This window comes from Hemibagrus wyckioides, linkage group LG09 (genome assembly GCF_019097595.1).
Source record: "Hemibagrus wyckioides isolate EC202008001 linkage group LG09, SWU_Hwy_1.0, whole genome shotgun sequence".
NCBI lineage: Eukaryota > Metazoa > Chordata > Actinopteri > Siluriformes > Bagridae > Hemibagrus > Hemibagrus wyckioides.
This window is the reverse complement of record NC_080718.1, coordinates 9848890-9873296: the sequence shown is the minus strand read 5'-3', so window position 1 is coordinate 9873296 and position 24407 is coordinate 9848890. Positions and strand designations below refer to the sequence as shown.

Here is a 24407-nt window from a genome sequence, read left to right as displayed (position 1 = left end):
CTCTTCTCTATATTCCACTGATTTTTTTTTTTAATTGATGCATAGTGTACATTATGATCTATATACAATAAACTGTTTAAATAAAAAACCTTTTCTACACAATAAAACAGTGAAGTTAGTGTAATCACAAAGAATAATTTTTATCATGTATTAAACATTCAGGTCGTGAACATAAACATGAGAACATGCGAACTAAGTAAAATCAGAGACTTTTTTTGTAAATGTATGCAACTAAAATGGTTTGGATTTCGCTTCATTGAAACTTTGATTAGTTACATGCAGAGTTTTTTGTTCATTTTTTTTTTTTTTGCAGAAAACTATTTGAATTGGTGAAATCACAGACAAAGGATTCTTCTTTTAAACTATGTGTCACATGACACATCCTGGTCCAAATCTGTGGAAAATCTGCAGTAAATTTGAAAAGTTGCAAACTCATAATATCGAGTTTTTACAAACATTGCTTGATTCTGTATTCAGTTCTGATTGTGAAATCCTGAAATCACTGCAAGTCTCATTCTTGTCCTTTATGAACTAGAGTGAAGCAGAACTTTTGTCAATCTGTCTATAAATTGCTTCATATTTCTTCCTATCTGTTTTTCTCCATCGAGTTATGGAAGTGCTGCACCGCTGCGAGCTCTTCAATTGGACCGTGACTAAGTATCAAAGACAGCGGAGACGAACCATCAGAGCATGTTAAAACGGCATGGCGTTGACACAAGGCATTAAGGAAAAGTATCTCTTCTCCGCATGTGACTTGTGAACAAACCGATATTTAGTACCAGATTTTGGCTGCATTACCAGTGGGTTAATTGAAAACACTTGTTCTCTGCAGTGTGGTTTATGATAGCAGCACATAAATATTTAATCCTGTCGGCTCATGGTGAGGATAAAAGATAAATAAGTCAGAGGTTCTCTTTTCCAAAATGTTGCAATTTCTGACAATTTGGTGCCAATACCCTGAGGACCTGAAGGTGAGATGTTTTAAAGTTCTTTTGTTGCAGACCAGATCAAATGCTAAGGCACTTATGTTGTATTTATTGTCTCTTAGTCTTCTATTTTATTCCTAATAAATGAATGACAGACACTTCAAGCTAAGCAGGCAACTCTTTTGTAGACAACTTTGTATCCCCCCCAGGGTCAGTAAGGATCAGGGTTTTTTGTTTAACTGTGATTTGTGAATGTAGAAGAGAGGAGAGAGAACACAGCTAATTGGTTTCATATGTTGTATTATTGGTTGATTTAAATAATCGCAGACACGAGGGCTGGTGAGAGCGTGACCCTCAACCTCCTGGCTGCTTATAGAGCTGCTGTGTAGACGGCAAAGTGTAAAAACCACTCGCTCCACACACAAACACACCATCATCTCCCAGGCTGGCTTTACTCCCAAAACATTTTATTATCAAATTTTTAAGCAATATGCAGGAACTCCTACTTCCTATTTCTGATTCATATTCCTTAACATCACAAACACAAACAAAAAAAGAGCAGTAATAAATTAAGGCATGGTATTACAGCAATAGGTTTTAAAGCCTTTCATCTGGAAAGAGCACTAAAGAAAGTTCCAGCACTTCAGTCTCATACCTGTAAGATCCCTCTTTAGCTTCCGCATGTCTTTGAAGAGGTCGTCAAACTTGACTTGAGCAGCGAGGAAGAAGTCCTGAGGCTCAGGCAGTGGGAAAACACTCTTATCCGTCCCTGCATCCTGCACCCAATAACGTAGTTCAGACACCAATCTACCCAACAATTCGTCAGCAAACAATTCAGCACGTGTCAGTAATACTTACCTTGTCTATGTTTCGCAGGTAGTATAACACCACATAATCCACCAGACTGATGCGATTGTCCTGGGAAGGACAATAAACAGTTTAGAGAAAGCTGTGCATAAAAATGTTTGCTTTGTTCTCATGACATGAAGCTTTTGTGAGCGTTATCTTGCTTATACCACAGCCAAAGCATTTAAAAATGACAAATTCTAAAATTTAACTGTAACATTTACATTAAGATTGACTGATTGCTTTTCTGTTGATGGATGTTGTGGTGTGAGGTGGTGTGGATAAAACACTTCTCCTCAATTCCCTTTATTTTATACTCCACAAACAAGTGTGAAATTCACATCACACATCTTGCATGATGAAACATCAAAAATCTTCACAATTTTTCAAAACCTACATATTATTATTGTCAGTCAAAAGGGCTTTTCACAGTGTACTTAACACCGGGTTATCATCATTCTAAATGCCACTTTTAACCTCGGGTACAGGAACGTTTCACACTGGTAATTTAGGAGCAGGATTATCACAGCTTTTTACCCAGGGGTTATGAAATGCTGGTCTGTGCAGGCCAGACAAGTTCATCCACACCAGACTCTGTCATCCATGTCTTTATGGACCTTGCTTTGTGCACTGGTGCACAGTCATGTTGGAAGAGGAAGGGGCCAGCTCCAAACTGTTCCCACAAAGTTGGGAGCATGGAATTGTCCAAAATGTCTTGGTATGCTGAAGCATTCAGAGTTCCTTTCACTGGAACTAAGGGGCCAAGCCCAGCTCCTGAAAAACAACCCCACACCATAATCCCCCCTCCACCAAACTTTACACTTGGCACAATGCAGTCAGACAAGTACCGTTCTCCTGGCAACCGCCAAACCCAGACTCGTCCATCAGATTGCCAGATGGAGAAGCGCGATTCGTCACTCCAGAGAACGCGTCTCCACTGCTCTAGAGTCCAGTGGCGGCGTGCTTTACACCACTGCATCCGACGCTTTGCATTGCACTTGGTGATGTATGGCTTGGATGCAGTTGCTCGGCCATGGAAACCCATTCCATGAAGCTCTCTGCGCACTGTTCTTGAGCTAATCTGAAGGCCACATGAACTTTGGAGGTCTGTAGCGATTGACTCTGCAGAAAGTTGGCGACCTCTTCGCGCTATGCGCCTCAGCATCCGCTGACCCCGCTCCGTCAGTTTACGTGGCCTACCACTTCATGGCTGAGTTGCTGTCGTTCCCAAACACTTCCACGTTCTTATAATACAGCTGACAGTTGACTGTGGAATATTTAGGAGCGAGGAAATTTCACGACTGGATTTGTTGCACAGGTGGCATCCTATCACAGTTCCACGCTGGAATTCACTAAGCTCCTGAGAGCGACCCATTCTTTCACAAATGTTTGTAAAAACAGTCTGCATGCCTAGGTGCTTGATTTTATACACCTGTGGCCATGGAAGTGATTGGAACACCTGATTCTGATTATTTGGATGGGTGAGCGAATACTTTTGGCAATATAGATAGATAGATAGATAGATAGATAGATAGATAGATAGATAGACAGACAGACAGACAGACAGACAGACAGACAGACAGACAGATAGATAGATAGATAGATAGATAGATAGATAGATAGATACTTTATTCATCCCAAAGGGAAATTCATACCCAAAGGGAAATTCACAAAACAAAATAGTAAATCCGAAAACAAAATAACATATCAAATAATAATAAAAAAAATAACAAATCCAAAAACACAAAAACAAATCTGTAAACAAAATAACAAATCAGAAAACAAAATAAATCCAAAACTACAACGACAATTTAGACAAAACAGAAAAGGTATGTATAGTTTGCCAATGGAATTTTTGACTGGAAGAGACATCCGTCACTCAAGATACATGGAAATACAACTTGCTGTGGCATGAATGCAGCTCTGCTCTTATATAGCTCCTTACATCCTTTAATCTGCAATAGTTTGGTCTTCGAAACATACCTGCATTCTTTAGTTAGAAAACTAACCTTTATGCCATGATACGCTATCAGTATATCCAATATCACAGCATATGAATGTCCATCCTCAAAGTAGCCTTGAATGAATTCCACTTTTTTATAAATATAAATACATATGTTTGTTATTTTCTTTAAAAGATTTAAAGTTGCAGTATCTAAAAATGATTTAAAGTGAACACAGAACCCCAGACATGTACAATAAATAAAGTTAGATACACAATTTCCTACTTCATGTATATCTTGAGTGACAGATGTCTCGTCTAATCAGTGGTAAGAACTCCATTGTCTCAATTGTCAATTGACAACTCAATTGTCGTTGTGTTTTTGGATTTATTTTGTTTTCTGATTTGTTATTTTGTTTTCTAATTTGTTAGTTTGTTTTCTAATTTGTTAGTTTGTTTTCTAATTTATTTTGTTTTCTGATTTGTTATTGTGTTTTCTAATTTGTTGTTTTGTTTTCTAATTGTTATTTTGTTTTCTAATTTGTTATTTTGTCTTTGGATTTGTTATTTTGTTTTCCCAATTTGTTATTTTCTCTTTGGATTTGTTATTTCCCGAGTTTACAGTGAAGAAGGCCCTAAACATAAGTACATGGTATCATAAGCCTTGATAAAGAGCGGCCTCAATATAATATCAGCTATATAATTATGTATAATCGCTCTATATATATCTTTATATGATTGTGTGGTTGTGCTGAAATACCCTGCTCTTGACATCCTTCAACTTAGGAAGAATTTCTAAACCAAAGCCGTCAGCTTGCCCTCTGGTCCTGTTCCCACCATTCATGTAGTTCCCGAAGGCCAGGATAAGACCTATCACGTCTTTTATACTGTTGCTTTCCAACAGACCCTGTGGGGTCACACACACACACACACACACACACACACACACACACACACACACACACCACAGGTACTTCACTATAATGCAAATCATAAAAAGCTAGCCTGTTCCGAAAAAGGGATAGTTAGTGTCAAATTATAAGCATTACATTAAACCATAATTCTTGGCTCAGCATTAAAATGGTCTGGTAGCACTGCTTGGACTTACCTTACTCACTCTGGAGATGATCTCCACTTTACCATGGATGGATGCTATGGAGTCCAGAAACATTGACTGGAATATGATGCAGTGAACCCGGCCGGCAAAATCTGGAATCTGAGCCAGTTCATAAAGGAATCTTCACAAAAAAAATAAATAAATAAATAAATTATATATATTTATATATATATATATATATATATATATATATATATATATATATATATATATATATATATATATATATATATATAAACCAGCATATATAGAATATATATAATAATGATAATAGTTATTTTTTTCCATTTGCATGCAAACTAGAGATGTCATGGAAGACCTGGTTTTCAACACAAACTGGAAAATCTGGATGCAACTAAGAGCTATTAAGTGTGATTTACTTAAGAACCCAATGCTATGAGCGTCATAGACACATTTTCAATTTAAATAACACATTGCTGGATTCAAGTACACTCCTGAATCATTCTCCTGAAAACAGCTTGCAGTTGGAGGAAGGTTGAATCATGCTCCATACTCCTGCTGACCATTGATTTTCAATCTTGTTCAAAAGTCAAAAAACCTTTAAATCTTTTCACATGAAGATGTACATGCACCATAATGTGTCAAATATTCCTATAACCAATATATAACTAAATTATTTAACATTCTTTTAAAATATCTTTACAAGGTGTGATGTGCAATGAACAATACCTAATGCCACAAAACCAGCTTTAAGAGTTTCTTAAATCTTTATTGTCTTATATTCAGTTCTTCCAGGATATTGTGATTGTGATTGCAGAAATGAACCTTAAATCATGCAATCTCTGCGATATTCACGGGCGCTTGTAATTTTTCAAAATAAACGCAGATTTTGGCCAAGATCCATGTATGACATCACCACAACACACATTCAGCCAGAGCTCTCTTCCATTCATATACATTAAACATGAGTGTAGCTGTCAAAGAAAAAAATTACATATGTGTCTTCAGTGGCAGCAAAAAAGAATCTGTGCTTGCAAGTTCACCAAATCATAGTTTTCCCCAAAATCAAGCACAAAAAACACCCTAGCTGCATTGTAAATAAGCCACAGCACATGAAATGAAACACTTGTTTTTAGCCACAACAATCACAAAAAAAAAACCCTGGAGGGACTGTATAATGATGTTTGTATAATATTTTGCTTCACACCAATAAACATGGAGAATTACTTTAAACAATATTCATTAAAAAACACTTAAAATAGACATACTGCTCAGGCTTATCCAAAAGTTTGACTTCATCCTCTTTGGAGTTCTCAAAATGTTTTTTGATCTTCTCCAGTTCATCATTCTGAGCCCTCTGTAATCAAATCCATTGCAATTACTGGCACAACACAACACAAGCACTAGTCAAAAGCTAATAGTAATCAAATCCAGGTTGCAGAAAAAAGAAATGAATGTTAAATCAATCAATATCTTACTCCAACACAATATTGAAACAATATGTTATAATATTACGTGTCATATTGACATAAACTAAAATATAAAAATGAAATCTTAAGACTGAATAAACAAAACAGCCCAAAACTCTCCAGGCTTCCTGTGAAATTACTCACGTTTTCATATAAAGCCTCCATCGTCTCCAGATCCACTATAGAGTTGTCCACAGTAAGAACAGCTGCAAAAGTAAAGCAGTTTATTAGAACAAACTTTTGCAGACTGACTAGATTAGTGAGAATTAATTGTTGGTTAGAATGCATGTGTATCATCTTCTGACATCTCTGAACATCTACAGGACTTCAGGAGCCTGGTTTATCCTGGATTTATCTAACAGCATCATAAAATAAAGTAACTACTAATGAAGAGAATAAGCATATGGACACTGTGTAACATGAACAGCTATTATAGTGATATGCTTTATAATTTTCGTTTTTACAATGGCTTTATGCTGATACACTGAAAAAATCAATTACTCAATAACTAGCCACCACAATAAAACTTAAGCTCTGAATCAAATTATAGACCCTGCTAATGAGAGTCTCAACACTACCTGCCTCCAAGGTACAGTCAAAACACTATTTATTATTGTCTTACTGTTTACTCAATCATAAAAATGGCTGCAATTCACCTGCATTTCATGGTTATGCTGAAACTGGCACTAGACTACATTACTCTTATATGACCCAGCATGTCACATGATCCAATCACCTGTTTTATGTTTTGTTTAAGTTCCTGTGTTTCAGTATATCACTGTCAAGTTGATGTTGTGCCTTTTTTGGTGCTTCACTGTCCCTAGCCTTGCTCATAGTCTGTGTGTTATTTTGGTTTGTGCTTCACTGCTCCATTTCCAATTTGCAAATCAAGTCTGCTCTTGCAATCACAAATCCACGCTTACTTTACAATACCAATGAAGAAGGAGACACACATATACTCGAATATATTACCAAATATTTATACAACTGAAAGGGGCCAGATGCATAATAAATGGGTAAATGTATTATATTTTATTTTAAGAGAACATGTACAACAGAGTACAACTGCTTTAATATGTATAAGTAAGAAATAAGTAACTTTAAAAAGTATAAGTCCCCTACCTTTTTAATTTAGTTCATTACTGGGTACACAAAAAAGCATTACAGACATAGATTTTGAATTTTACATTTACTAATATAACAGTTTATGCCTAATGAGCAGGCTAGAGGTGATGGTGACAGAGGAGATGATTTGAGGAAGAAACCTTAAGAAGAACCAGATTCAAAAGAGAACCCATCTGAGTGACAATAATATATCTGATTGGTCAAACAGTATAATAATGTAAAAAGGACATTCATTCTAGTTTTAACATAAAGTCTATTTTGTTGAAATTATCGACTGAGACTTGTAAAAGTGTAAAACTGTCTGTGGGACCTGCAATCCAGAGTCATTTCCAAGCGATACTATGCACAGACACTACGCACAGAAACCTCATGTGTCTTTATGCTGTCCATGTGGAGTCATCCTCAGCAGCAGTGAGAAGTAACACCACTGTAAATAATTACTTTTATAATACTATCAATCCTCCAACCACTTTTTTTAATCTTAAGACATTGAATTTTTTGGATATACGGAATATATATTCATTTTATAGATTTATGCATTATGAGTTATGAGAGAAACTTAAAGCTCACTTGTGCTCAACTTAAAAATGTTAATGTATTTTTCCTTGGTTCTCACTTTTTATATGGAAATAACCATAACCACCAATAACCATATTTTTAAATATTTTTTTAGTGCAAATTTTTAATGCATTCCCATCTTATCTATTTCAATAATTGTTTCAGTCATTATTTTGCTTTTTTTTCCAGACAGGGATGTGCTTTGGTGAATTAAGTTGGTCTGGACTTATGGGTACAGAAACAAATAGGATATCATTTTCAGAATTTTAATCTGTGTCTTACTGTATGAGAAAGTGTAATGTGCTTCATTATGCAGTGCAAGCTGGGAGATGCAAGGCATGCTAATGACTGTGGTAATAGTTAATAGTCTCTCTTATGGTTTTACACTCACTCACTCACACACACACACACATCACACACACAAGCACGTAAGCATAGGGGACTAAGCCTCTAGGCCATGGGTCATGGCCAAAAGCCTGTAATTGCTTAACCTCAAGACCCACACATGCAGAACTACCACAGTTCTGTAATGATCTATATTGCTAGAGAAGAGAAGAGAAGAGAAGAGAAGAGAAGAGAAGAGAAGAGAAGAGAAGAGAAGAGAAGAGAAGAGAAGAGAAGAGAAGAGAAGAGAAGAGAAGAGAAGAGAAGAGAAGAACAATGCTTTAACAGGCTGACAAACTTTATGGCTTCCTTACACAGACACACGTATCTTCCAAATAACACTGCAGCTATCTGCTTTCGTATGCTGAGCTTTGTAATTTCACTGACAACATGCACAGCAGATGTGGATCAGGTTTTTATCATGTAGAGTGTTTGATCAGTCACACAATGATGACTGCTGTGTGTGTAGGGTGTAGGGGTAGGGGGGATGACATGTTCTGGAAATTTCTTCACACCTGTAGATCAAAGGCCATCAACTACTGCCACCTTGAGTGAGGGGCCGGTGTGTGCGCGAGGGTTTGTGTATGGGAGGTCCAAGATCAGTAGCGGTCACTGAAGTTGTGAATGCAAGCTTATGAAAGTCTTTTCCTTTTTACAAATTCCCATGCCTGTTACCTGTGTATGTAACAAATACCGACCATGTCAGTTTAATTTGTTGAGCTGAGAAGCCGATAACTTCTTCCTAACAGAAGTCTTTCCCTTACTGTGACACTCCAACTCTATATTTCTCCCAAACCTCAAATTAAGGGGTCATGCTGAGAGAGAGAGAGAGAGAGAGAGAGAGAGAGAGAGAGAGAAATGCTTCCTGACCTAAAATGTCATGTGGACCCAAGTGTGTGTGGCTAATTCTGTATGTGTGTGTGTTCAGTGATGGTGGATTTATACACACTCAGATTATTACTGCCTCACTCCCATTAGAGCTATAGAGAGTGTCACCAGCTAAAATAACCAGATCACCCTCCCAACAGACAGCCAGGCTCTAACTTTCTGTCCTCTCACTTTCTGTATCTCTCTTTTTTCTTTCTGTCCTTCACCTACACACATACTCCCTCTGTCCATTTCCCAAATGGGGAAAAAAGTCTCCCAAGTCTCTTTTCCCCACAAAGCAGACATTCCTGCACTACATGTTCGCTTACTCACCAAATCTCCAGACACACACAAACACACACATTTCCTTAAATGACACCAACACTCACTGCAGATGTAGGAATTTCATAAAAAAAAAAGCCTGACTGGAAGTAAATCAAAAGACGTCAGTGAAAAATGGGGACAATTACAGTTGCTCATTGCTCACATATTCCCCCTGCTAATAATAATAATTGACCCATCTGCGAGTTATCAAGTCTGCAACGAATGATTTAAGTGAATTGCTGTCCAATTAAAAGAGCGGGAAGCGAAAGACAGGAAATGGTTAGACGGGTTGTGTGGAGGGGTGCTGTTCTCACCTTGCTGAATGTCCTTCATCTCCAGATGAAGGCTGGATATTAGGATCCCCACAGCTTGAGAACGTTTCCCATCTAATAACTTGATTATCTGAAAGGAATGCAAATAAATGACCAAAAGTCAGGAAGGAATAAACAGACTGATTATGTTTATTGGATAAACATAAACATTGTTTTATGGATAAACATAAACATTAAAACAGATTAACAATTTGTGTTTAAATAGTTATATTGTGGGATATAAACATAAAGAACATATAGGCACAGACATCTTTATGGCCATTAATAATTCATGTTAATCCAATATTTTTTTAAGTTTTATTGATATTGGGACACAGGGCTCAAGGCAGGAGACATCCTGGACAGGATGCCAACCCATCTCAGGACACACACACACACACACAATTTAGAAATGCCAGCCCACAGCACATGTCTAGGGACTGGGGGAGGAAATATCTGGAGGATATCTGGAAGTATCTGGAAGAAAACCTCTGAACGATGGGGAGAACATACAAACCCTGCACATACACAGGGTGAAGGCAGAGATTAAACTCCCATCCCAGGAGGTGCCCTCTGCTGGCACCTTGAGCAAGGCCCTTAACCATCATCTGCTCAGTTGTATAAATGAGATGAATCTAAGTCACTCTATATCTAACAGATGCTATAATTGCTAATGTGTATATATAACACATGATCAGAATAAAATCTAAAGTGGGAATGGTCTTGATGTGAGGCTTTTTAATGAAAATTACCACTATGCCTCTGGAAACACTGTGAAACTATGAATTCTGACTCTGATAGTTCCTCAACCTCAGCTAGATCATAACTGATCTCAAATGGAGATGAACACAATTTCTTTTAAATTCTGCTTACACATTATTTTTTGTAATTGACTGTAGTAATCTCTAACAAACTAGTTTAAGTTAATTTAAGCCTCTGTCCCTCACCAGGCAGTTACTAGAGATAAATGTTCCTTTTAATAAACATGGTCTTTCCATGTCCCAGGAGCTTCACATCTGACTGCTTGCTTACTCCTTCAGGAAAATAAAAACATCTCACTCAAAGTACATTTTCGCTGGGATCCCAGTTTGATGAACACCTCTAGTCTTACCAGATTCAAATGATAAGTCTTATTATTTAATCTTATCAGATTTGAAGCTTACATACTGTATAGCCACATTAATATAACAGTAGAAAACTTCTTTCATTTTGATATTGTCACAGTTAGGATGCAGTTGAAAAACCAGAAGAACCATAAAAGGACATCTTTCAGCTCTGGACAAGCAGGCTAAGAGATTTTATAACAAACTATAAATTTACAAGATTTTTATTTGTCCCTACACATGGTCACAATTACATATGAGTGAATATCCCCATAAAGGACAAAACAGTTTTTGGCAAGTTAAAGCCCTACTTTAAAAGTTAATGTCTCAGACTTATTCATTAGGTAGCAGTTGAGCACTCTTGCAGGCACCGAGCTACCAAGGCGTTCAGTGGGAATCAGCAAGAGGGGTCTTTAAAGTGAGTATTGCATTACAGCCAGCAAAGTGGGCATGCTGCTACTGCATTCATTATTAATGTCACCGGGGGATCTCCCCTGGCCTCCCCTCCCACAGACACTGCAAGAGCAGCAGTACCTCTCTTAACACCTCTAATGAACTAACGTGTTAAAACTAACCAGTCTTATAAATCATGCCATGTACTATGACAGAGTGGGGCTAGTGCTTAGCAGAGCTAACGGAAGCTTTAAGCTTTGTGGCAAACTAGCATAGCTTGAATATTATGTCTAGTCAGGAAACAAACAAATTCTATAGCAAAAAACAAGCAACTATGTTCAATCAAATAACTGCCTGTGAAATTGGGTTGCTGAGTGCATAAAGAAAAACAATCACTTATCAGTTATTAAACTTACACTATGAGACACTACTAATTTTTTATTAATAAATTCAACCATTTAGTCATTACTTTTCCTGATGGGGGTTGCAGTGGTAACAGGCTGAGAATGCCTAATTAGCTTAAACTAGTTTGTTAGAAAATATTGTAGTCATGAAACAAGATATTATCAGTATTCAGATTTAATTCTGAAGTGTGGATAGCCTTGACCAGAGTTTATTTTTCTTACCTCTATGGCCCTGGGAATCTCAGTAGAGGTAGTTCCTCAACCTCTACTTTTTTTTGTTTGTTTTTTAAACCCTGCTTACTCACATTTTTTGTACTAAACTCCAGTATTCTTTATCAATGTTAGCTTCAATTTCCAAAAATTGGAACCAATATACACAAACTAATAGGCTATTTTAAACAACTCTGTCTCTGACCAGGCAATTACTAAAGATAAATGTTCTTGTTGATAAACATAGTCTTTCTTTGTTCCAGGAATTTGACATCTGACTGCTTGCTCACTCCTACTGGAAAGTAAAAACCTCTCTCTCCTGGGAACCGATGGCAACAGGCTGAGAAGGTAAACCTAGACACTACGGCTCTATCCCCAGTCACAGATATCAGCTCCTCTTGTGTGATCCTCAGACATTCCCAAGCAAATTTCAATTTCTCCTGGGTCTCCATCCAGTGGAACATGCCTGATACAGTTTTACCCACAGCCAGTCTAGGAGCATCGCTGTGAAATGCAAAAACCACATCCACTTCAAATTCCTCTCAATTCACAGCTGGAGGGAGCAGAAAATGCCAAAGTTTTCTCAGACTGCTGAAATCCTTACCCTATCACCATGAGAAGGCCTGCAACCCTGTGGAGAAACCTCATTTTCTGAACATGTAAAGGTACACAGATCAACCGTAACATTATGCCTAAAATTATGTGGAGCCTCCATGGACTGGACTTTTTCGTCCAGCATATCCCACACTTGATTAATTGGAAATTGGAAGCCAAGTCAACACCTTGAACTCTTTGCCATGTTCTGTAAACCATTCCTGAACCATTTTTTGCAGTGTGGCAGGGCCCATTATACTGCTGAAAGAGATTTGTAAGAGCTATTTGGAGAGCCATTTGGAAATACCTTACCCAAAAGGGTTGTACTTCCTTGGGCTACTTTTGGTAGGTGCTAACCACTGCTTACCAAGAACACCACACACTTTGCACTGTTGAATGGAAAGAAGAGGTGCAGAGAACAAGTGGGCAACAAAATGTGTGGTTTCACCTGTGTGTGGATAAAAATGAAGTGTATTTTATTATAGGCTGATCGTGTTGCAGTAGGGGTCTGCACAAGAGTGTGCCAACACCAGGAGATCGGACAATGATGCTGACCAGAGCTCGATAACAACAAAAACAATGTTAGCTTTTATTTATTTTATTTTATTTTATTTTTTTTTACCCAAAAGCAATTTCTCTTTCTATAACAAGCCTCCTCTTGGCCTTTACTGCCTACCAGGATTAAAAAAAATATATTTCAAACTTGCTGAAACAATGTACTCATATTGAAATATTCAATCAACCATGTGTTTAATTGATGAAACAGAAAATGGCTGCATGTATGGTTTGTCAGCTGGAATGGAAGATCTGAGACATTCACCACCCAGAAAACAGATAATTCTCAGCGCTCCCATTGTAGAAAAGCTACTGGATCATGCGGACCAACAACAAGGAGGGACTCAATACGACTACTGCACAAGGACACTGCACATTCCTACCTCACGCACAGATACACATACACCAAACAATCTGCACTATAAGAAATATTTTTACTCACAGAATAGTTTCTGTTTACATTGTATACACTGTAACATTCTATTTTATTTACATTACATTACAGTGTACTATATTTTGTTATATCATATTCAATGTGATGTGTGTATGGCCTTATTTAGTCATTGTTTATGTTCGTTGTTGCACTGTGGGACTAACAAAAAAACTTTTTCACTACATTACATCTCATAGATAATATGTATTTAACAAATAAAGACCCTTAAACCTTGACGCTTGAAGATTATTCTTAAGATGTCTGACCTTTAAAACACTTATTTAGATCATTTTTTTACAGTGTGAGTGTTACTAATGGTGTTTCACTGACTTTCGCAACACCAACATCAACACCATTTAGCAAATATTGAAGCCAAAATTCTTCACACAAACACACCAAATTACCAAAATGTTCTGCCAAGGAGCATCTTGACCCAGAACCACATACTGCATCTCCTGATCCCACTCTCAGGCGTCAAACCTTACCCTAAAATAACTGCTTAGTAAACAGGAGGTGATAGTGCCCATAAATCATCACAGAACTTCTGAGTCAGAACCAATTAAAACGTCTGTTTGTTTGACCGCTATTATCATTATACAAACGGCGTATTAAATGTGATTCATCTGGTGACTAGAACTGTTGTGTGATGTTTATACGTTAGGCTATGTATTATAGCTCTGTATTAGGACAACAGAGATGTTAGGACACATTTGTCTTTGACAATGCATAATGCGTTATTATTTTTAACAGTACTGAGCAGGGCAAGAAAAATGTGCTAAAACAAGGTTTTAAGCCTCATCAAAGGCTGTGTTCATCCCTTCATCACAAGTGAAGCCAGATGCCTGCAATTAGGTTGGGTCCAGTGGGTTGAGATGACAGAGACTTCCTTCACTTCATGTCATCTCCTCTTCTTTCATATGATAATCAAGAGAAAGAGAGAAGGCCTCAAGAATATGCACTGTTTAACAGGACACATGAAACAAATTAACCCCCCACCCACCTCCCACCCCTTACAAAACTAACTTATTTAGTTGTGTAGACAGATGAGGTTCTTTTGACAGTTTTGAGGGCGAATTTAATATTTGCATTGTTGTCTGGACTGTAGATGAAAAAATATCCTATAGACAAACCCAATCTTCATAATATATACAATTAAAAAAAAAGAACATCAGTCTTGAGGCAAAAGATATGGGAGCAATCTGGCAACATTTGAAAGCCGGTAATGCACACAGACACTGTCATCACTCCCTGCTAGGTATTTGAGAAAGAGGATGCCAGCGCACACAATCCAACTGCAGCCCCCTACATTGTTCCTCAGACCCCATTGATCCAATCCTGATGCACCTGACTGCTATCTGCTATTGGCTTTTTCCCCCTATAATGCAGTGTAAGGATGGTCAGTGTAAGAAACTGACAAGAGGCCACGTCTGACTGTCTGAATCAGCCACCCCTCCTTCTGAAATTTCTCCACTGCGAAATCTTTTGTTTTTCCGGTGACCATCATTTCTTGGAAGGGTGACGCAGAAAAACTATTTATACCTAGAAGTATATACAATTGAAAATAAAAAGAAGATGGAGATGTAAACGTGCTACTTTTGTTTAGCCGACCTTTTGGAAATTGTAGCGCCTTGCCAAGAACATCCGCGCCAATATTCATCTGTCACTTTTACCTGACACAATGTTAAAGCATAATAACAGTCCTTACTTACTACACTCCATATTTTGTTCTTGCACATACCTCTGTATGCATGCTATCCAACAACCACTTGTCATTCATTATTTCTGCTTGTACGAGTCGTCTCGGCCAATTTCACCCAATCAACTTTAAATTTTAAACAATGAAGCTCAAGATTTTTTTCTTCCTCACATACTCCTGTTATGTTCATTGGGACTCCTGGCTTTCTTTCATTCATATCATATTTTCCACTTGTTATTCCCAGAGGGGTTGTTAATATATACAGGAGAGCAAAAGAGATACAAAGCCAAGAACATTGAAGCCAGAGAAGAACAGAATGTTGTATATCTGTATATGCTAACAGAACCCTTGGTTCTCCAACCAAACTGAACATTAGGTAGGAGAACGTTCAATTCAAAACAGTAAAGGTCACACATCCTATGTGTGAGTAATGTTTTTAATTATACTACATCTGACTTCATGATCATTTCCAACAGTGATGCTCACAAATTTGAGTATATGATATACTGTATGTATATATGGTATTTATCAGTCCTTTCAGGATTTCTCTGTTTTTCTGATTGTTGTGGCTAAAAATGCTTGATGCTGCTGCAGCTTTTTTCCAAATTTGTGATGCAACTTGCAAAGTTTTAAATCAATGAAATTGCAAGCACAGGATTCATTTTTAAACTCCATTAAAGGCACACATAATTACTTTCTGTGGTAGCTGTACTCATGCTTAATGCACATGAACTGACTGAATAAAACGTGAATTTGTCTGAATATGTGTTGTGATGTCACGTCTCAGCCCAAATCTGCAGAAAATCTGCAGTCATTTTTAAAAATTGCAAGCTCCTCTGAATATCACAGAGTCTGCCTGATTTTGAAATTGATTTATAGTAAATATGGTATAGATTTATGTTTTATATCCAGTATAGTGTGTTATATACAGAAGGATCAGGAGTAGCTGAAGTGTTTAAGGCTCTGGGTTGTTGATGAGAAGGTTGGGGTTCAAACCCCAGCACTACCGGAGCCTATAGCAAGGCCCTTAACTCTCTCCAGGGGCACTGCATCATGGCTGACCCTGCGCTCTGACTGAAGCTGGGATAAGAAAAGAATTTCACTGTGCTATAATGAATTTGTGACAATAAAGTTAAGGTTTCATCGTTTTACATAAAGCAAATAAGTAATATTTTTGTAAATGACTTGAACCTGACATATTTAGAAAGATTGTTGTGAAAAGTGTAACAGGTTAGAACAGTATTTTTAAACGAAAAAAAAAAAATAGCGATGAGTAATGAAGTGCTAGCCTTGCAGTTTGTGGAGACTGTAGGCAACAGAGAGCTGGCAAAACCTCTGTCTGTCTGCACTCACTTTAATTGAGGCCACCTCTGAGGACAGAGTGACCAGACGTGCACACATCGGTGACTTGGTGCCCTAACTGATTGATCAGAAGGAGTGTGTATGGATCTAAAGCAGGACTAGACAGGACTAGACAGGGCCAGTGGAGCTGTCTGGACGCCAGGCAAAGTGCTGACTTGCTGAATGGAACATCCTTGTGTTCTGAATGGAACATCCTTCCCTACAGCAAGTATATAGGTTTAGAAAAGTTAACCAGTTCAAACCTTTACAAACTTTGAAGAGGATTGTTGATTGGGACAGAAATGATAATACTGTAAACTAAAGGAAATATTTCCTTTTACATAATATTACACGTTTACATTCCAATTTACCTACATATAAACATATCCAGGGAGAAAATATAATGCTTGTATAATGATGTGTTACTGGTTGAACTTACACATCTGTGCAAAAGTTTAGGCACCCTATTTCTTTCATTTTAGAACAATATTCTAAAATTCTAAATTCACAAAAGAACTGTGGCTGGTTCTGCAAGATACTCGGTAGAAGTCTACCAGCTCATTTCCTAATAAAACAGCTGTACCCAAGACTACATTTTTAAGCAAAGGATGATCATACCAAATACTGACTTTGTTTCATTTGTTGCTGTTTAAAACTATAATGTTTTTTAATGTAAAACATTTAGTTTCATTATTTTTAAGGCATCTTTGTTGCAAGACCTTGCATGCTACTGTAACACTGTGTCAACAGAGGGATTTCTTTGGCCTTTAGCCTTGACACCACTACACTGGTGTTACACTGCAGCATCACAAAAACTCTACATGCTTCTGTGGTTTGTCCCTCAGGGAGGAACCATGAAGGCTGTATGTAGAACCCTACAACAGAGTGTTTATGGGACCAGTCATATAAACAAGGACTAAAACACAACAGGGTGTGCAGTTATAGGTAAATAATCAATGAATATGTGATGGGATGCAGTAACCACCTGAAGCTGATTTGTTTCCTATAACAGCAAGTGCCAAAAAAACTGTTATTCTTGTAATTCTGTAATCTGTAAGAATAAATATATATATATATATATATTACTTTGTCTTGGTATGAGCTATGTGAAAATAAACAGTAAATACAATCCAAGCAACACATTAAAAGTTTATTACTTTATATATTAGTGGGCAATGGCCATGAAATTGTTTTTTTGTTCCTTCTCTGGGTCTCTACTTCTGTAAAGCTGCTGAGACAATGTCCAGTAAAAAGCGCTGTAAAAAGCGCTGTACAAATAAACTGAAATTGAAATTTGTGCCAATGTCCACTGTTAAAAGCGCTAAACAAATAAAACTGTATAATGGGCATGCTCGTCAGTGACCCTAATTCAAAGTCAGAATCACAGACACTTTATGTGCTTATAGAAATTGTTTTTTGTTTGGTGTCGGTGTGCATTACACATTAAACTGTACATTAAAACATACTGTGCAGCAAATAAATAGTACGTGACCGAAAAAGCCAAAAAGCCGCGTCAGCCGTGTCGGGCACCAAGGAGCATTATCAATAACCCAGTGGTGCAGAAATATGATTTGATGTGTGCCTCAAATACCCTCTAGTGGTAGCAATAAAGCACTCCATTATTATTTTAGTAATTCTATGGAATAAATAACTACACAGCTAATGCCAGTGTGTCCAATTCAGTTAAGGTCCAGCAAATATACCATGATCGATGACTGGTCATTAGACTGGTCATGATGAAAATGGAGACCTTAACCTCTTAATTTGGTGCAAACACATAGAGCAGGAGGGGGTGAAGGAGAAGGAGTGGGAGGAAGAGACATACCTTTTTGGCTTTGGGCTTCTCCTCATATGTGTCGGAAAGAGGTTTCTTCTTTGGCTGCAGTGTGGCTTTGGAGAAAAGCTCTTCAAACTCGCTTGTGTCAACGATATCTGGCTCTTCAAGAGAATCCCACAGTGTGTTATTACTGGAAAAGAGATACACCAGCCATATGACTGTAGGAAAAGCATGTAGAGATATGTAATATTTCAGACGCCATTAGAGCAACAGTTTGTGACAGAGAAAGGGAGGATTATAAAGAGCAGATTAGGCACCACTAGAAATACCAAGGCAAGCTGTTCTCTCCCTGCTGTAAACAATGCTTTTCTTTTGCTTAAAACCTCCATCCAAAGTTTATTTAAACTTTTTGAGATGAGGAGAAATGTTTTTGCTAAAAGTGAGTATAAAAAAGCAAAGCTCAGAGAGTTTCACAGAAAGGACAAAAAAACAAAAAACAAAACAAAACAAATTTGTCCCACGTGTGTCAAAGAAACTTAACGTTTCAAGTGTTCTTCCATAAGCACTGCATTTGCCTGCAGAGAACCACTGTCTTCTCCAAAGTGACTGCGTCATTAAGGATGAGAGGTATTTGATTTTGCCTGTTGCTCAGTAACATGGTTAATACAAACAGGCTGCCTGGTCAGGAGCAGGGGGGAGACTAACGGTGCCCTCACTGACTCCTCACTGCTACCTTCCTTTTCACTCTGTCCTTCTGAAAGGAGGGGAAATTTTTCAAAACCTCAGATAATACAACATCTCCTCTCCATCTGCTCACATAAACTGTTCTTGACTGAGGAAAAGCCAGAGGGGGTTTAGTAAGGCATAAATCTTCTTGCATATAGGACAGTTTAATGGAACTGATTCTTTAGGATAGATCATTTGTTATCATTTGTCTAAAGAATGCGGGTTCATGCAAATGTCCAGAATTCCACAACAGATATTTGCACAAATTCATCCAATACACTATAAAACAGTTATACCTGAAGTTATGTAACAAATAAAATGCAATGGGAAGTTCTGCTCTAGAAAAATAATCAACAACATTGTAGTGTGATGCCACAGTGAAGTTGTAACCATAACAATGTGTGTTTCATTTTTACTACAATTTGTTAACAATAATAATATTTCATTTTCTGAATGTATTGGCCTGTCATCTATAGTTACATTTAATATACTTGTAACAACCAAGAGCTAAATTAGTCTCTTTTAACAGTAATAACTGTTATTCTTTCACCAGGCTGCCTTCTCTCTCTCTCTCTCTCTCTCTCTCTCTCTCTCTCTCTCTCTCTCTCTCTGGTAATACACTAAAAATTTCAGGCCCTGTGTCTAAAAGTTTTAACTGAAGGGAACTGGAAAAAAATGTATTAATGGTACAAAGTGGTACAAATCGCTCTCACCTGAGACTCCATCCATTCTTTCTTAAATTTCAACATGCTTCTTAACCCGGGTAATTATGTCTTACATGACATAGATCTAAGAAAAAGTAGTTACTATAGAAAGGATTTGAATTATTGCTTGTATTAATGTCCCAACCATGTTGTTATACAAAGCATAATCCAATCAGACCAATCCAATCCAATGACCAATCAGATCTACGATGATGTAAAACGGTTCATCTTTACAGCATTATCTTAAGTAATCTTAAGATTGCGAGCATAGTTTACTGCATATAATGAGTTGCCTTAACATTGAGGAGAGCATTGACTGGGTGTCTTTGTGGTTCAGTAAAGGATTTTACAAGCGAGAAATAAGGTTTTAAAGAATATAAAAGGGTCAAATAGTTGGACACGGATAGGATACCACAGCAATCAACCATGCTGCCAGTGATTCAATTAAGGACAAGTGAGACTAATCTGAAGCATTTGGGGAAGCTCGTTTCCAGCGGTATTGTTCAACACAAATGGATGTGATGGGAATTTAATTCTCCTTCCATTTATCCACTGGTTTAAAAAGCTCTAATGCATCTTACTTCTTTCCCCAAGGTGAAAGTATTTCACTGGAGATGAGCCAATGTATACACATTTTAGAGTTTTCCCTTTGAAGGATACTCTGTGCGGAGTCATCGCTACTCTGTATATTAATAATACTCACAACCCAAGGCTAAAGAGTAGTGCTCAAGCCTAAAATCGTGACTTATAGGGTGTCATGAAGTGTGCTTAATACACACATAACCTTGAGGCTTTTGTTTAATTTAAAAAAATATTACTTTAGCACCGAAGCCTAAAGTGAAAATCTAATTTATCCCTGATGCTTCTGGAGTGATGAAGGACTATAAGGCAGCGTAGATCCTGTCCTAATCCCACTTACTGTAACAGAAGTCCATAAAGCTCCCGTGCTGCCACTCCAAACCCTCCAGCTGTATAAACTACAGGCACTTTAAAACAAGTACTGCATTTTCCCTCATAATCGTGAGCTACATAGACATTATGGTGTCTGTGTGTGTGGTTTCAAGCCTAGATGGTTGAGTGTCCTTACTTGTCATCTTGAATCTGAATCCTAGTCCAGTAGAGTGGCTTCATGGGACATGTTGGTTCTATTGCTGCTTTGCGTGGAGGTTTTTCCACCACCATCCCAAAACTGGGCAGAGGAGGTGGGGGGGCACCCCCTGGAATAGGTGGGGGTGGGGGTGGAGCTCCAGGCAATCCAGGTGGAGGTGGAGGTGGAGGTGGCGGTGGAGGACCAGCTCCGGGGAGGGGTGGAGGTGGAGGTGGTGCAGCTCCGGCTCCAGGTAAAGGAGGTGGAGGGGGTGGTGGAACTGATCCAGGTGGCAGTGGTGGTGGGGGTGGTGGTGGTGGGGGTGGTGCTGCTGAACCTGAAGCTGAGGAGACACCCGGTTGGCCAGGCAGAGGGGGAGGTGGTGGAGGTGGTGCTCCAGGTACCACGCCCAGATTCTGGGTGATGGAATTGAGATCAAGTTTTCGAGGCAAGCTTTGAACAGGTTTGGCATTCTCACTTTCTGGCGTCTTGATAAAAGTTTCCCGATCCGTCTGGATGCAAACGTTGCGATACGTTTTGAGACACGCGTCATCTTCGGTGGACACACAGGCATCGTGCACTTTTCTCTTGCCTGGTGTATAGCCTCGATCCTTCTGAAGTTCAGCAATGGTCTCTTGCAGTCGGGAAAGAGCCACTGCATGCTCTCCGCGCAGCTGAAACACCCGGAGCTCGGAATCAGCCTGGGGTAAATAGTGTAGATATGTGACAGATATTTGTGTTAGCAAACATGTAACAATTTGAAGCCATTCTATAGATAAATATACATGCCACAGTATGGAAAGCTAATACATAAAATATGACTTAAAGTAATCAGTTCATCAGGTCATTTGGAAGTCTACCAATAATAAATCAAGTCAAATGAACCCTCAGATTTTTCCACTCATTTGAGGAACTTGAGTGCAAAGATATTCATCTTAAGCCAGCTTTACAGTATACAATTAGACTAAAAGCACATTGTAAAAGAATTCTTTGGTTGTGAAATCAGCAGTCTTAGAAAGACTGAACAAGACAGTGTCTGAATTTTTAAATGAAAAGATCAGAAGATGACCACTGCGTTCAGACAGACTCTTTTAAAATGCACCAATTGGAAGATGACACAGGAATACACAAATCTGATGGCAATGTTTTATGATGGCAATGTTGAAACATGAACGAAACATGCTAACAGACAAAAAAATGCCTCAAGCTACCTTTAAAAAACAGTTCAAAAAAAGCAGTGCTGTTGGGTTACAAAGATTTAAAGAATGTATACATTTTATGAATTATTAAAAGGATCTACATCTTAGGTTCTGACATCGTGAACATACAGTCGTTATATCATAGAGTTATAGAATATGTTATTTGGGATTATCTTGTGCAGTTTGCCAATTCTAAAACTGTACAGTGTAAAACTGGCTTCAAAAGAATCTTCAACGCTTCCAGACCATCACTATGACAAATCAAGTTCCTTCAACGTCCTACTATTCAAAGCTTTGTGGTGAAATGTTCCTGTATCAAACATGAAGCAAATAAAAACAAAATAAACAAAATATTTTGGTCTGTTGAGATGCAAAAGAAACAAATGTTTCACATGACATCCACATGTTTCTTATTTAAAAAAAATGCAATACACAAAGAACCAATGAGGCATGTTCCTGTCTTTCAGCGCTCTGTTGTCAGTGCTAAATATCTCCATTTTGCTTTCCCTTGAATCAAATGCGGCTGTGACAAACTGCACACTATGACATAATGGATGTGGCTACATAGGATAACATTAATCATTCTCAATGACGTCTAGCCTGGGACTTATTTAGAAGGATAAATGCTATAGGACATGCTTTAATGTCTCTTTATATGACACAAGATCATTACTCAATTAACAATTTATATTTTATAACAAGGAATTCACAGATAGTGTTTTACACATACACACACACACACAAAATAGGGATTACTTATTATAGAAAATTTTTTTACAGTAACAGTAACTTCAACAAATATTGTTTCATTCTGTATGGGTTGCTTCAATTCTGCTGGTGAATGTGTGTAAAAACTGTTTCATTGAACAATACACCAGTCTAAATATGTTCAACAAAGCCCAGACTTGATCTTGTTTAATTTGTTTGGAAAGCAGGCCTGAGAGCTAAGCTCTAATGTGTGTCTGTCTGTCATTACATCAGTAAATCCCTTACAGGACAAAAAGAGAGGACACACACACACACACACAAAAACTGTATCAGAAATATTCTGTCCTCTGAGATGTCTGTGAAGCCACATCTGAAACACCTGTTTACTATGAGCAGCCACAGGTTAGTTACAGAAACAACGAATTAGGCCTTTTCTACAGCTGATCCATCAGTATAGGACACACAAGAGGAATTCAAACCAATGTTCTAGCAGAAATAACTAAATAAATAATATAAAGAATCATGAGGAAATGTTTCCCTATAGAACACGGATGGTTTTGAGTGTAATCTTTATGGATAAGACATCCGGACACATCCAGCCTAAAAACTTTGATCTTATTTCATGTGAGGAGCTAGTAGGAGGTAGGCTTCCATCTGGAAAATATTAGCCCATTATGGCTTCTTTATTCATTTCTGCCCTCATATGCAAGCATGTTTACAGTCAACGGGCACCACACCGAGGCTGTGGTACTGTAGTAAAGCACTGCCTCCACTCGTTTCTCTTGTCTCTCTTGCACCGTACAATAACTTGCCTTCACACTGCACTTCACAATGTTTGTTATTATGCCTTCTGATATTTTTTCACATTCTTCAGCATTTCTACCTTATGATGCAGCTTGCACTGTCAGGGATCAGCGACTCTACATGTATTGTGTGTTCACGGTCAGAGCTGGTCTCTGCTTCACTACATCAAAACTTGAATATTTGCAGTTCTTCCTAGATGCTAAATAAATTTCATTGGTACTTGTACTCTGCACAATGACAATAAAGTTGAATCAAATCTAATCTAATCTAAATCTCAAAGCTTTCTCTATCTATAACTGAGATTTTAATATGCACTTTTTAATATGATTTTAATATGAAAATTTTCATTTTCACCACTTCAAATGTGAAGTTCTTTAAAGTCATGGATCTCTTTCTCCCCCCACACTCTCACAGTTTTATTGCTTTTATTTGACTTGGAAAAGAATAAACAATATGACCCCAAAAATATACATAAATAATTATAATATTGTAAATGGAATACTATTTATGAACCTAATACCGTGTAGTTGTAAAAAAAAAAGTACTGAACTGTGCTGGACATAGTCAGACACACACACACTAAATTGTCCTGTTTGCACGCACACGTCACTTTACATTTATATATATTTATATTAATCCTGTTTACATGTGTCGCTTTAATATCTGCAGTCACTGTATACACTGTTCTTTGCACATTGTCTTGTTCATTGCACAAAGTCGGCCTATATGTTGTTTGTCTGCACTGTCTTGTCTTGTCTCGTCTTCCTGTGCACTTCTGTTGTATGTCTAGTTCTTAAAGACTGCACCTTAAGTATAGTTTAATTTTTTAGTTTAATTTTAATT

The 24407-nt window shown here is 37.8% G+C and overlaps 1 protein-coding gene across 2 annotated transcripts in view; it reads right to left on the bottom strand.

The window, feature by feature from the left end:
• LOC131358950 (formin-1-like) overlaps positions 1–24407 on the bottom strand; it is an 84877-nt gene that overhangs the window by 29785 nt on the left and 30685 nt on the right. For both annotated transcript variants that reach the window (XM_058398399.1, XM_058398400.1), the window contains 9 exons: positions 20854–21554; positions 18385–18526; positions 9834–9921; positions 6406–6467; positions 6061–6149; positions 4823–4952; positions 4475–4621; positions 1785–1844; positions 1582–1702 (listed from right to left, as the gene is read on the bottom strand). In XM_058398399.1, coding sequence (XP_058254382.1) covers positions 1582–1702; positions 1785–1844; positions 4475–4621; positions 4823–4952; positions 6061–6149; positions 6406–6467; positions 9834–9921; positions 18385–18526; positions 20854–21554 — 1540 coding nt within the window. The remainder of the gene's footprint in view (positions 1–1581; positions 1703–1784; positions 1845–4474; positions 4622–4822; positions 4953–6060; positions 6150–6405; positions 6468–9833; positions 9922–18384; positions 18527–20853; positions 21555–24407) is intronic.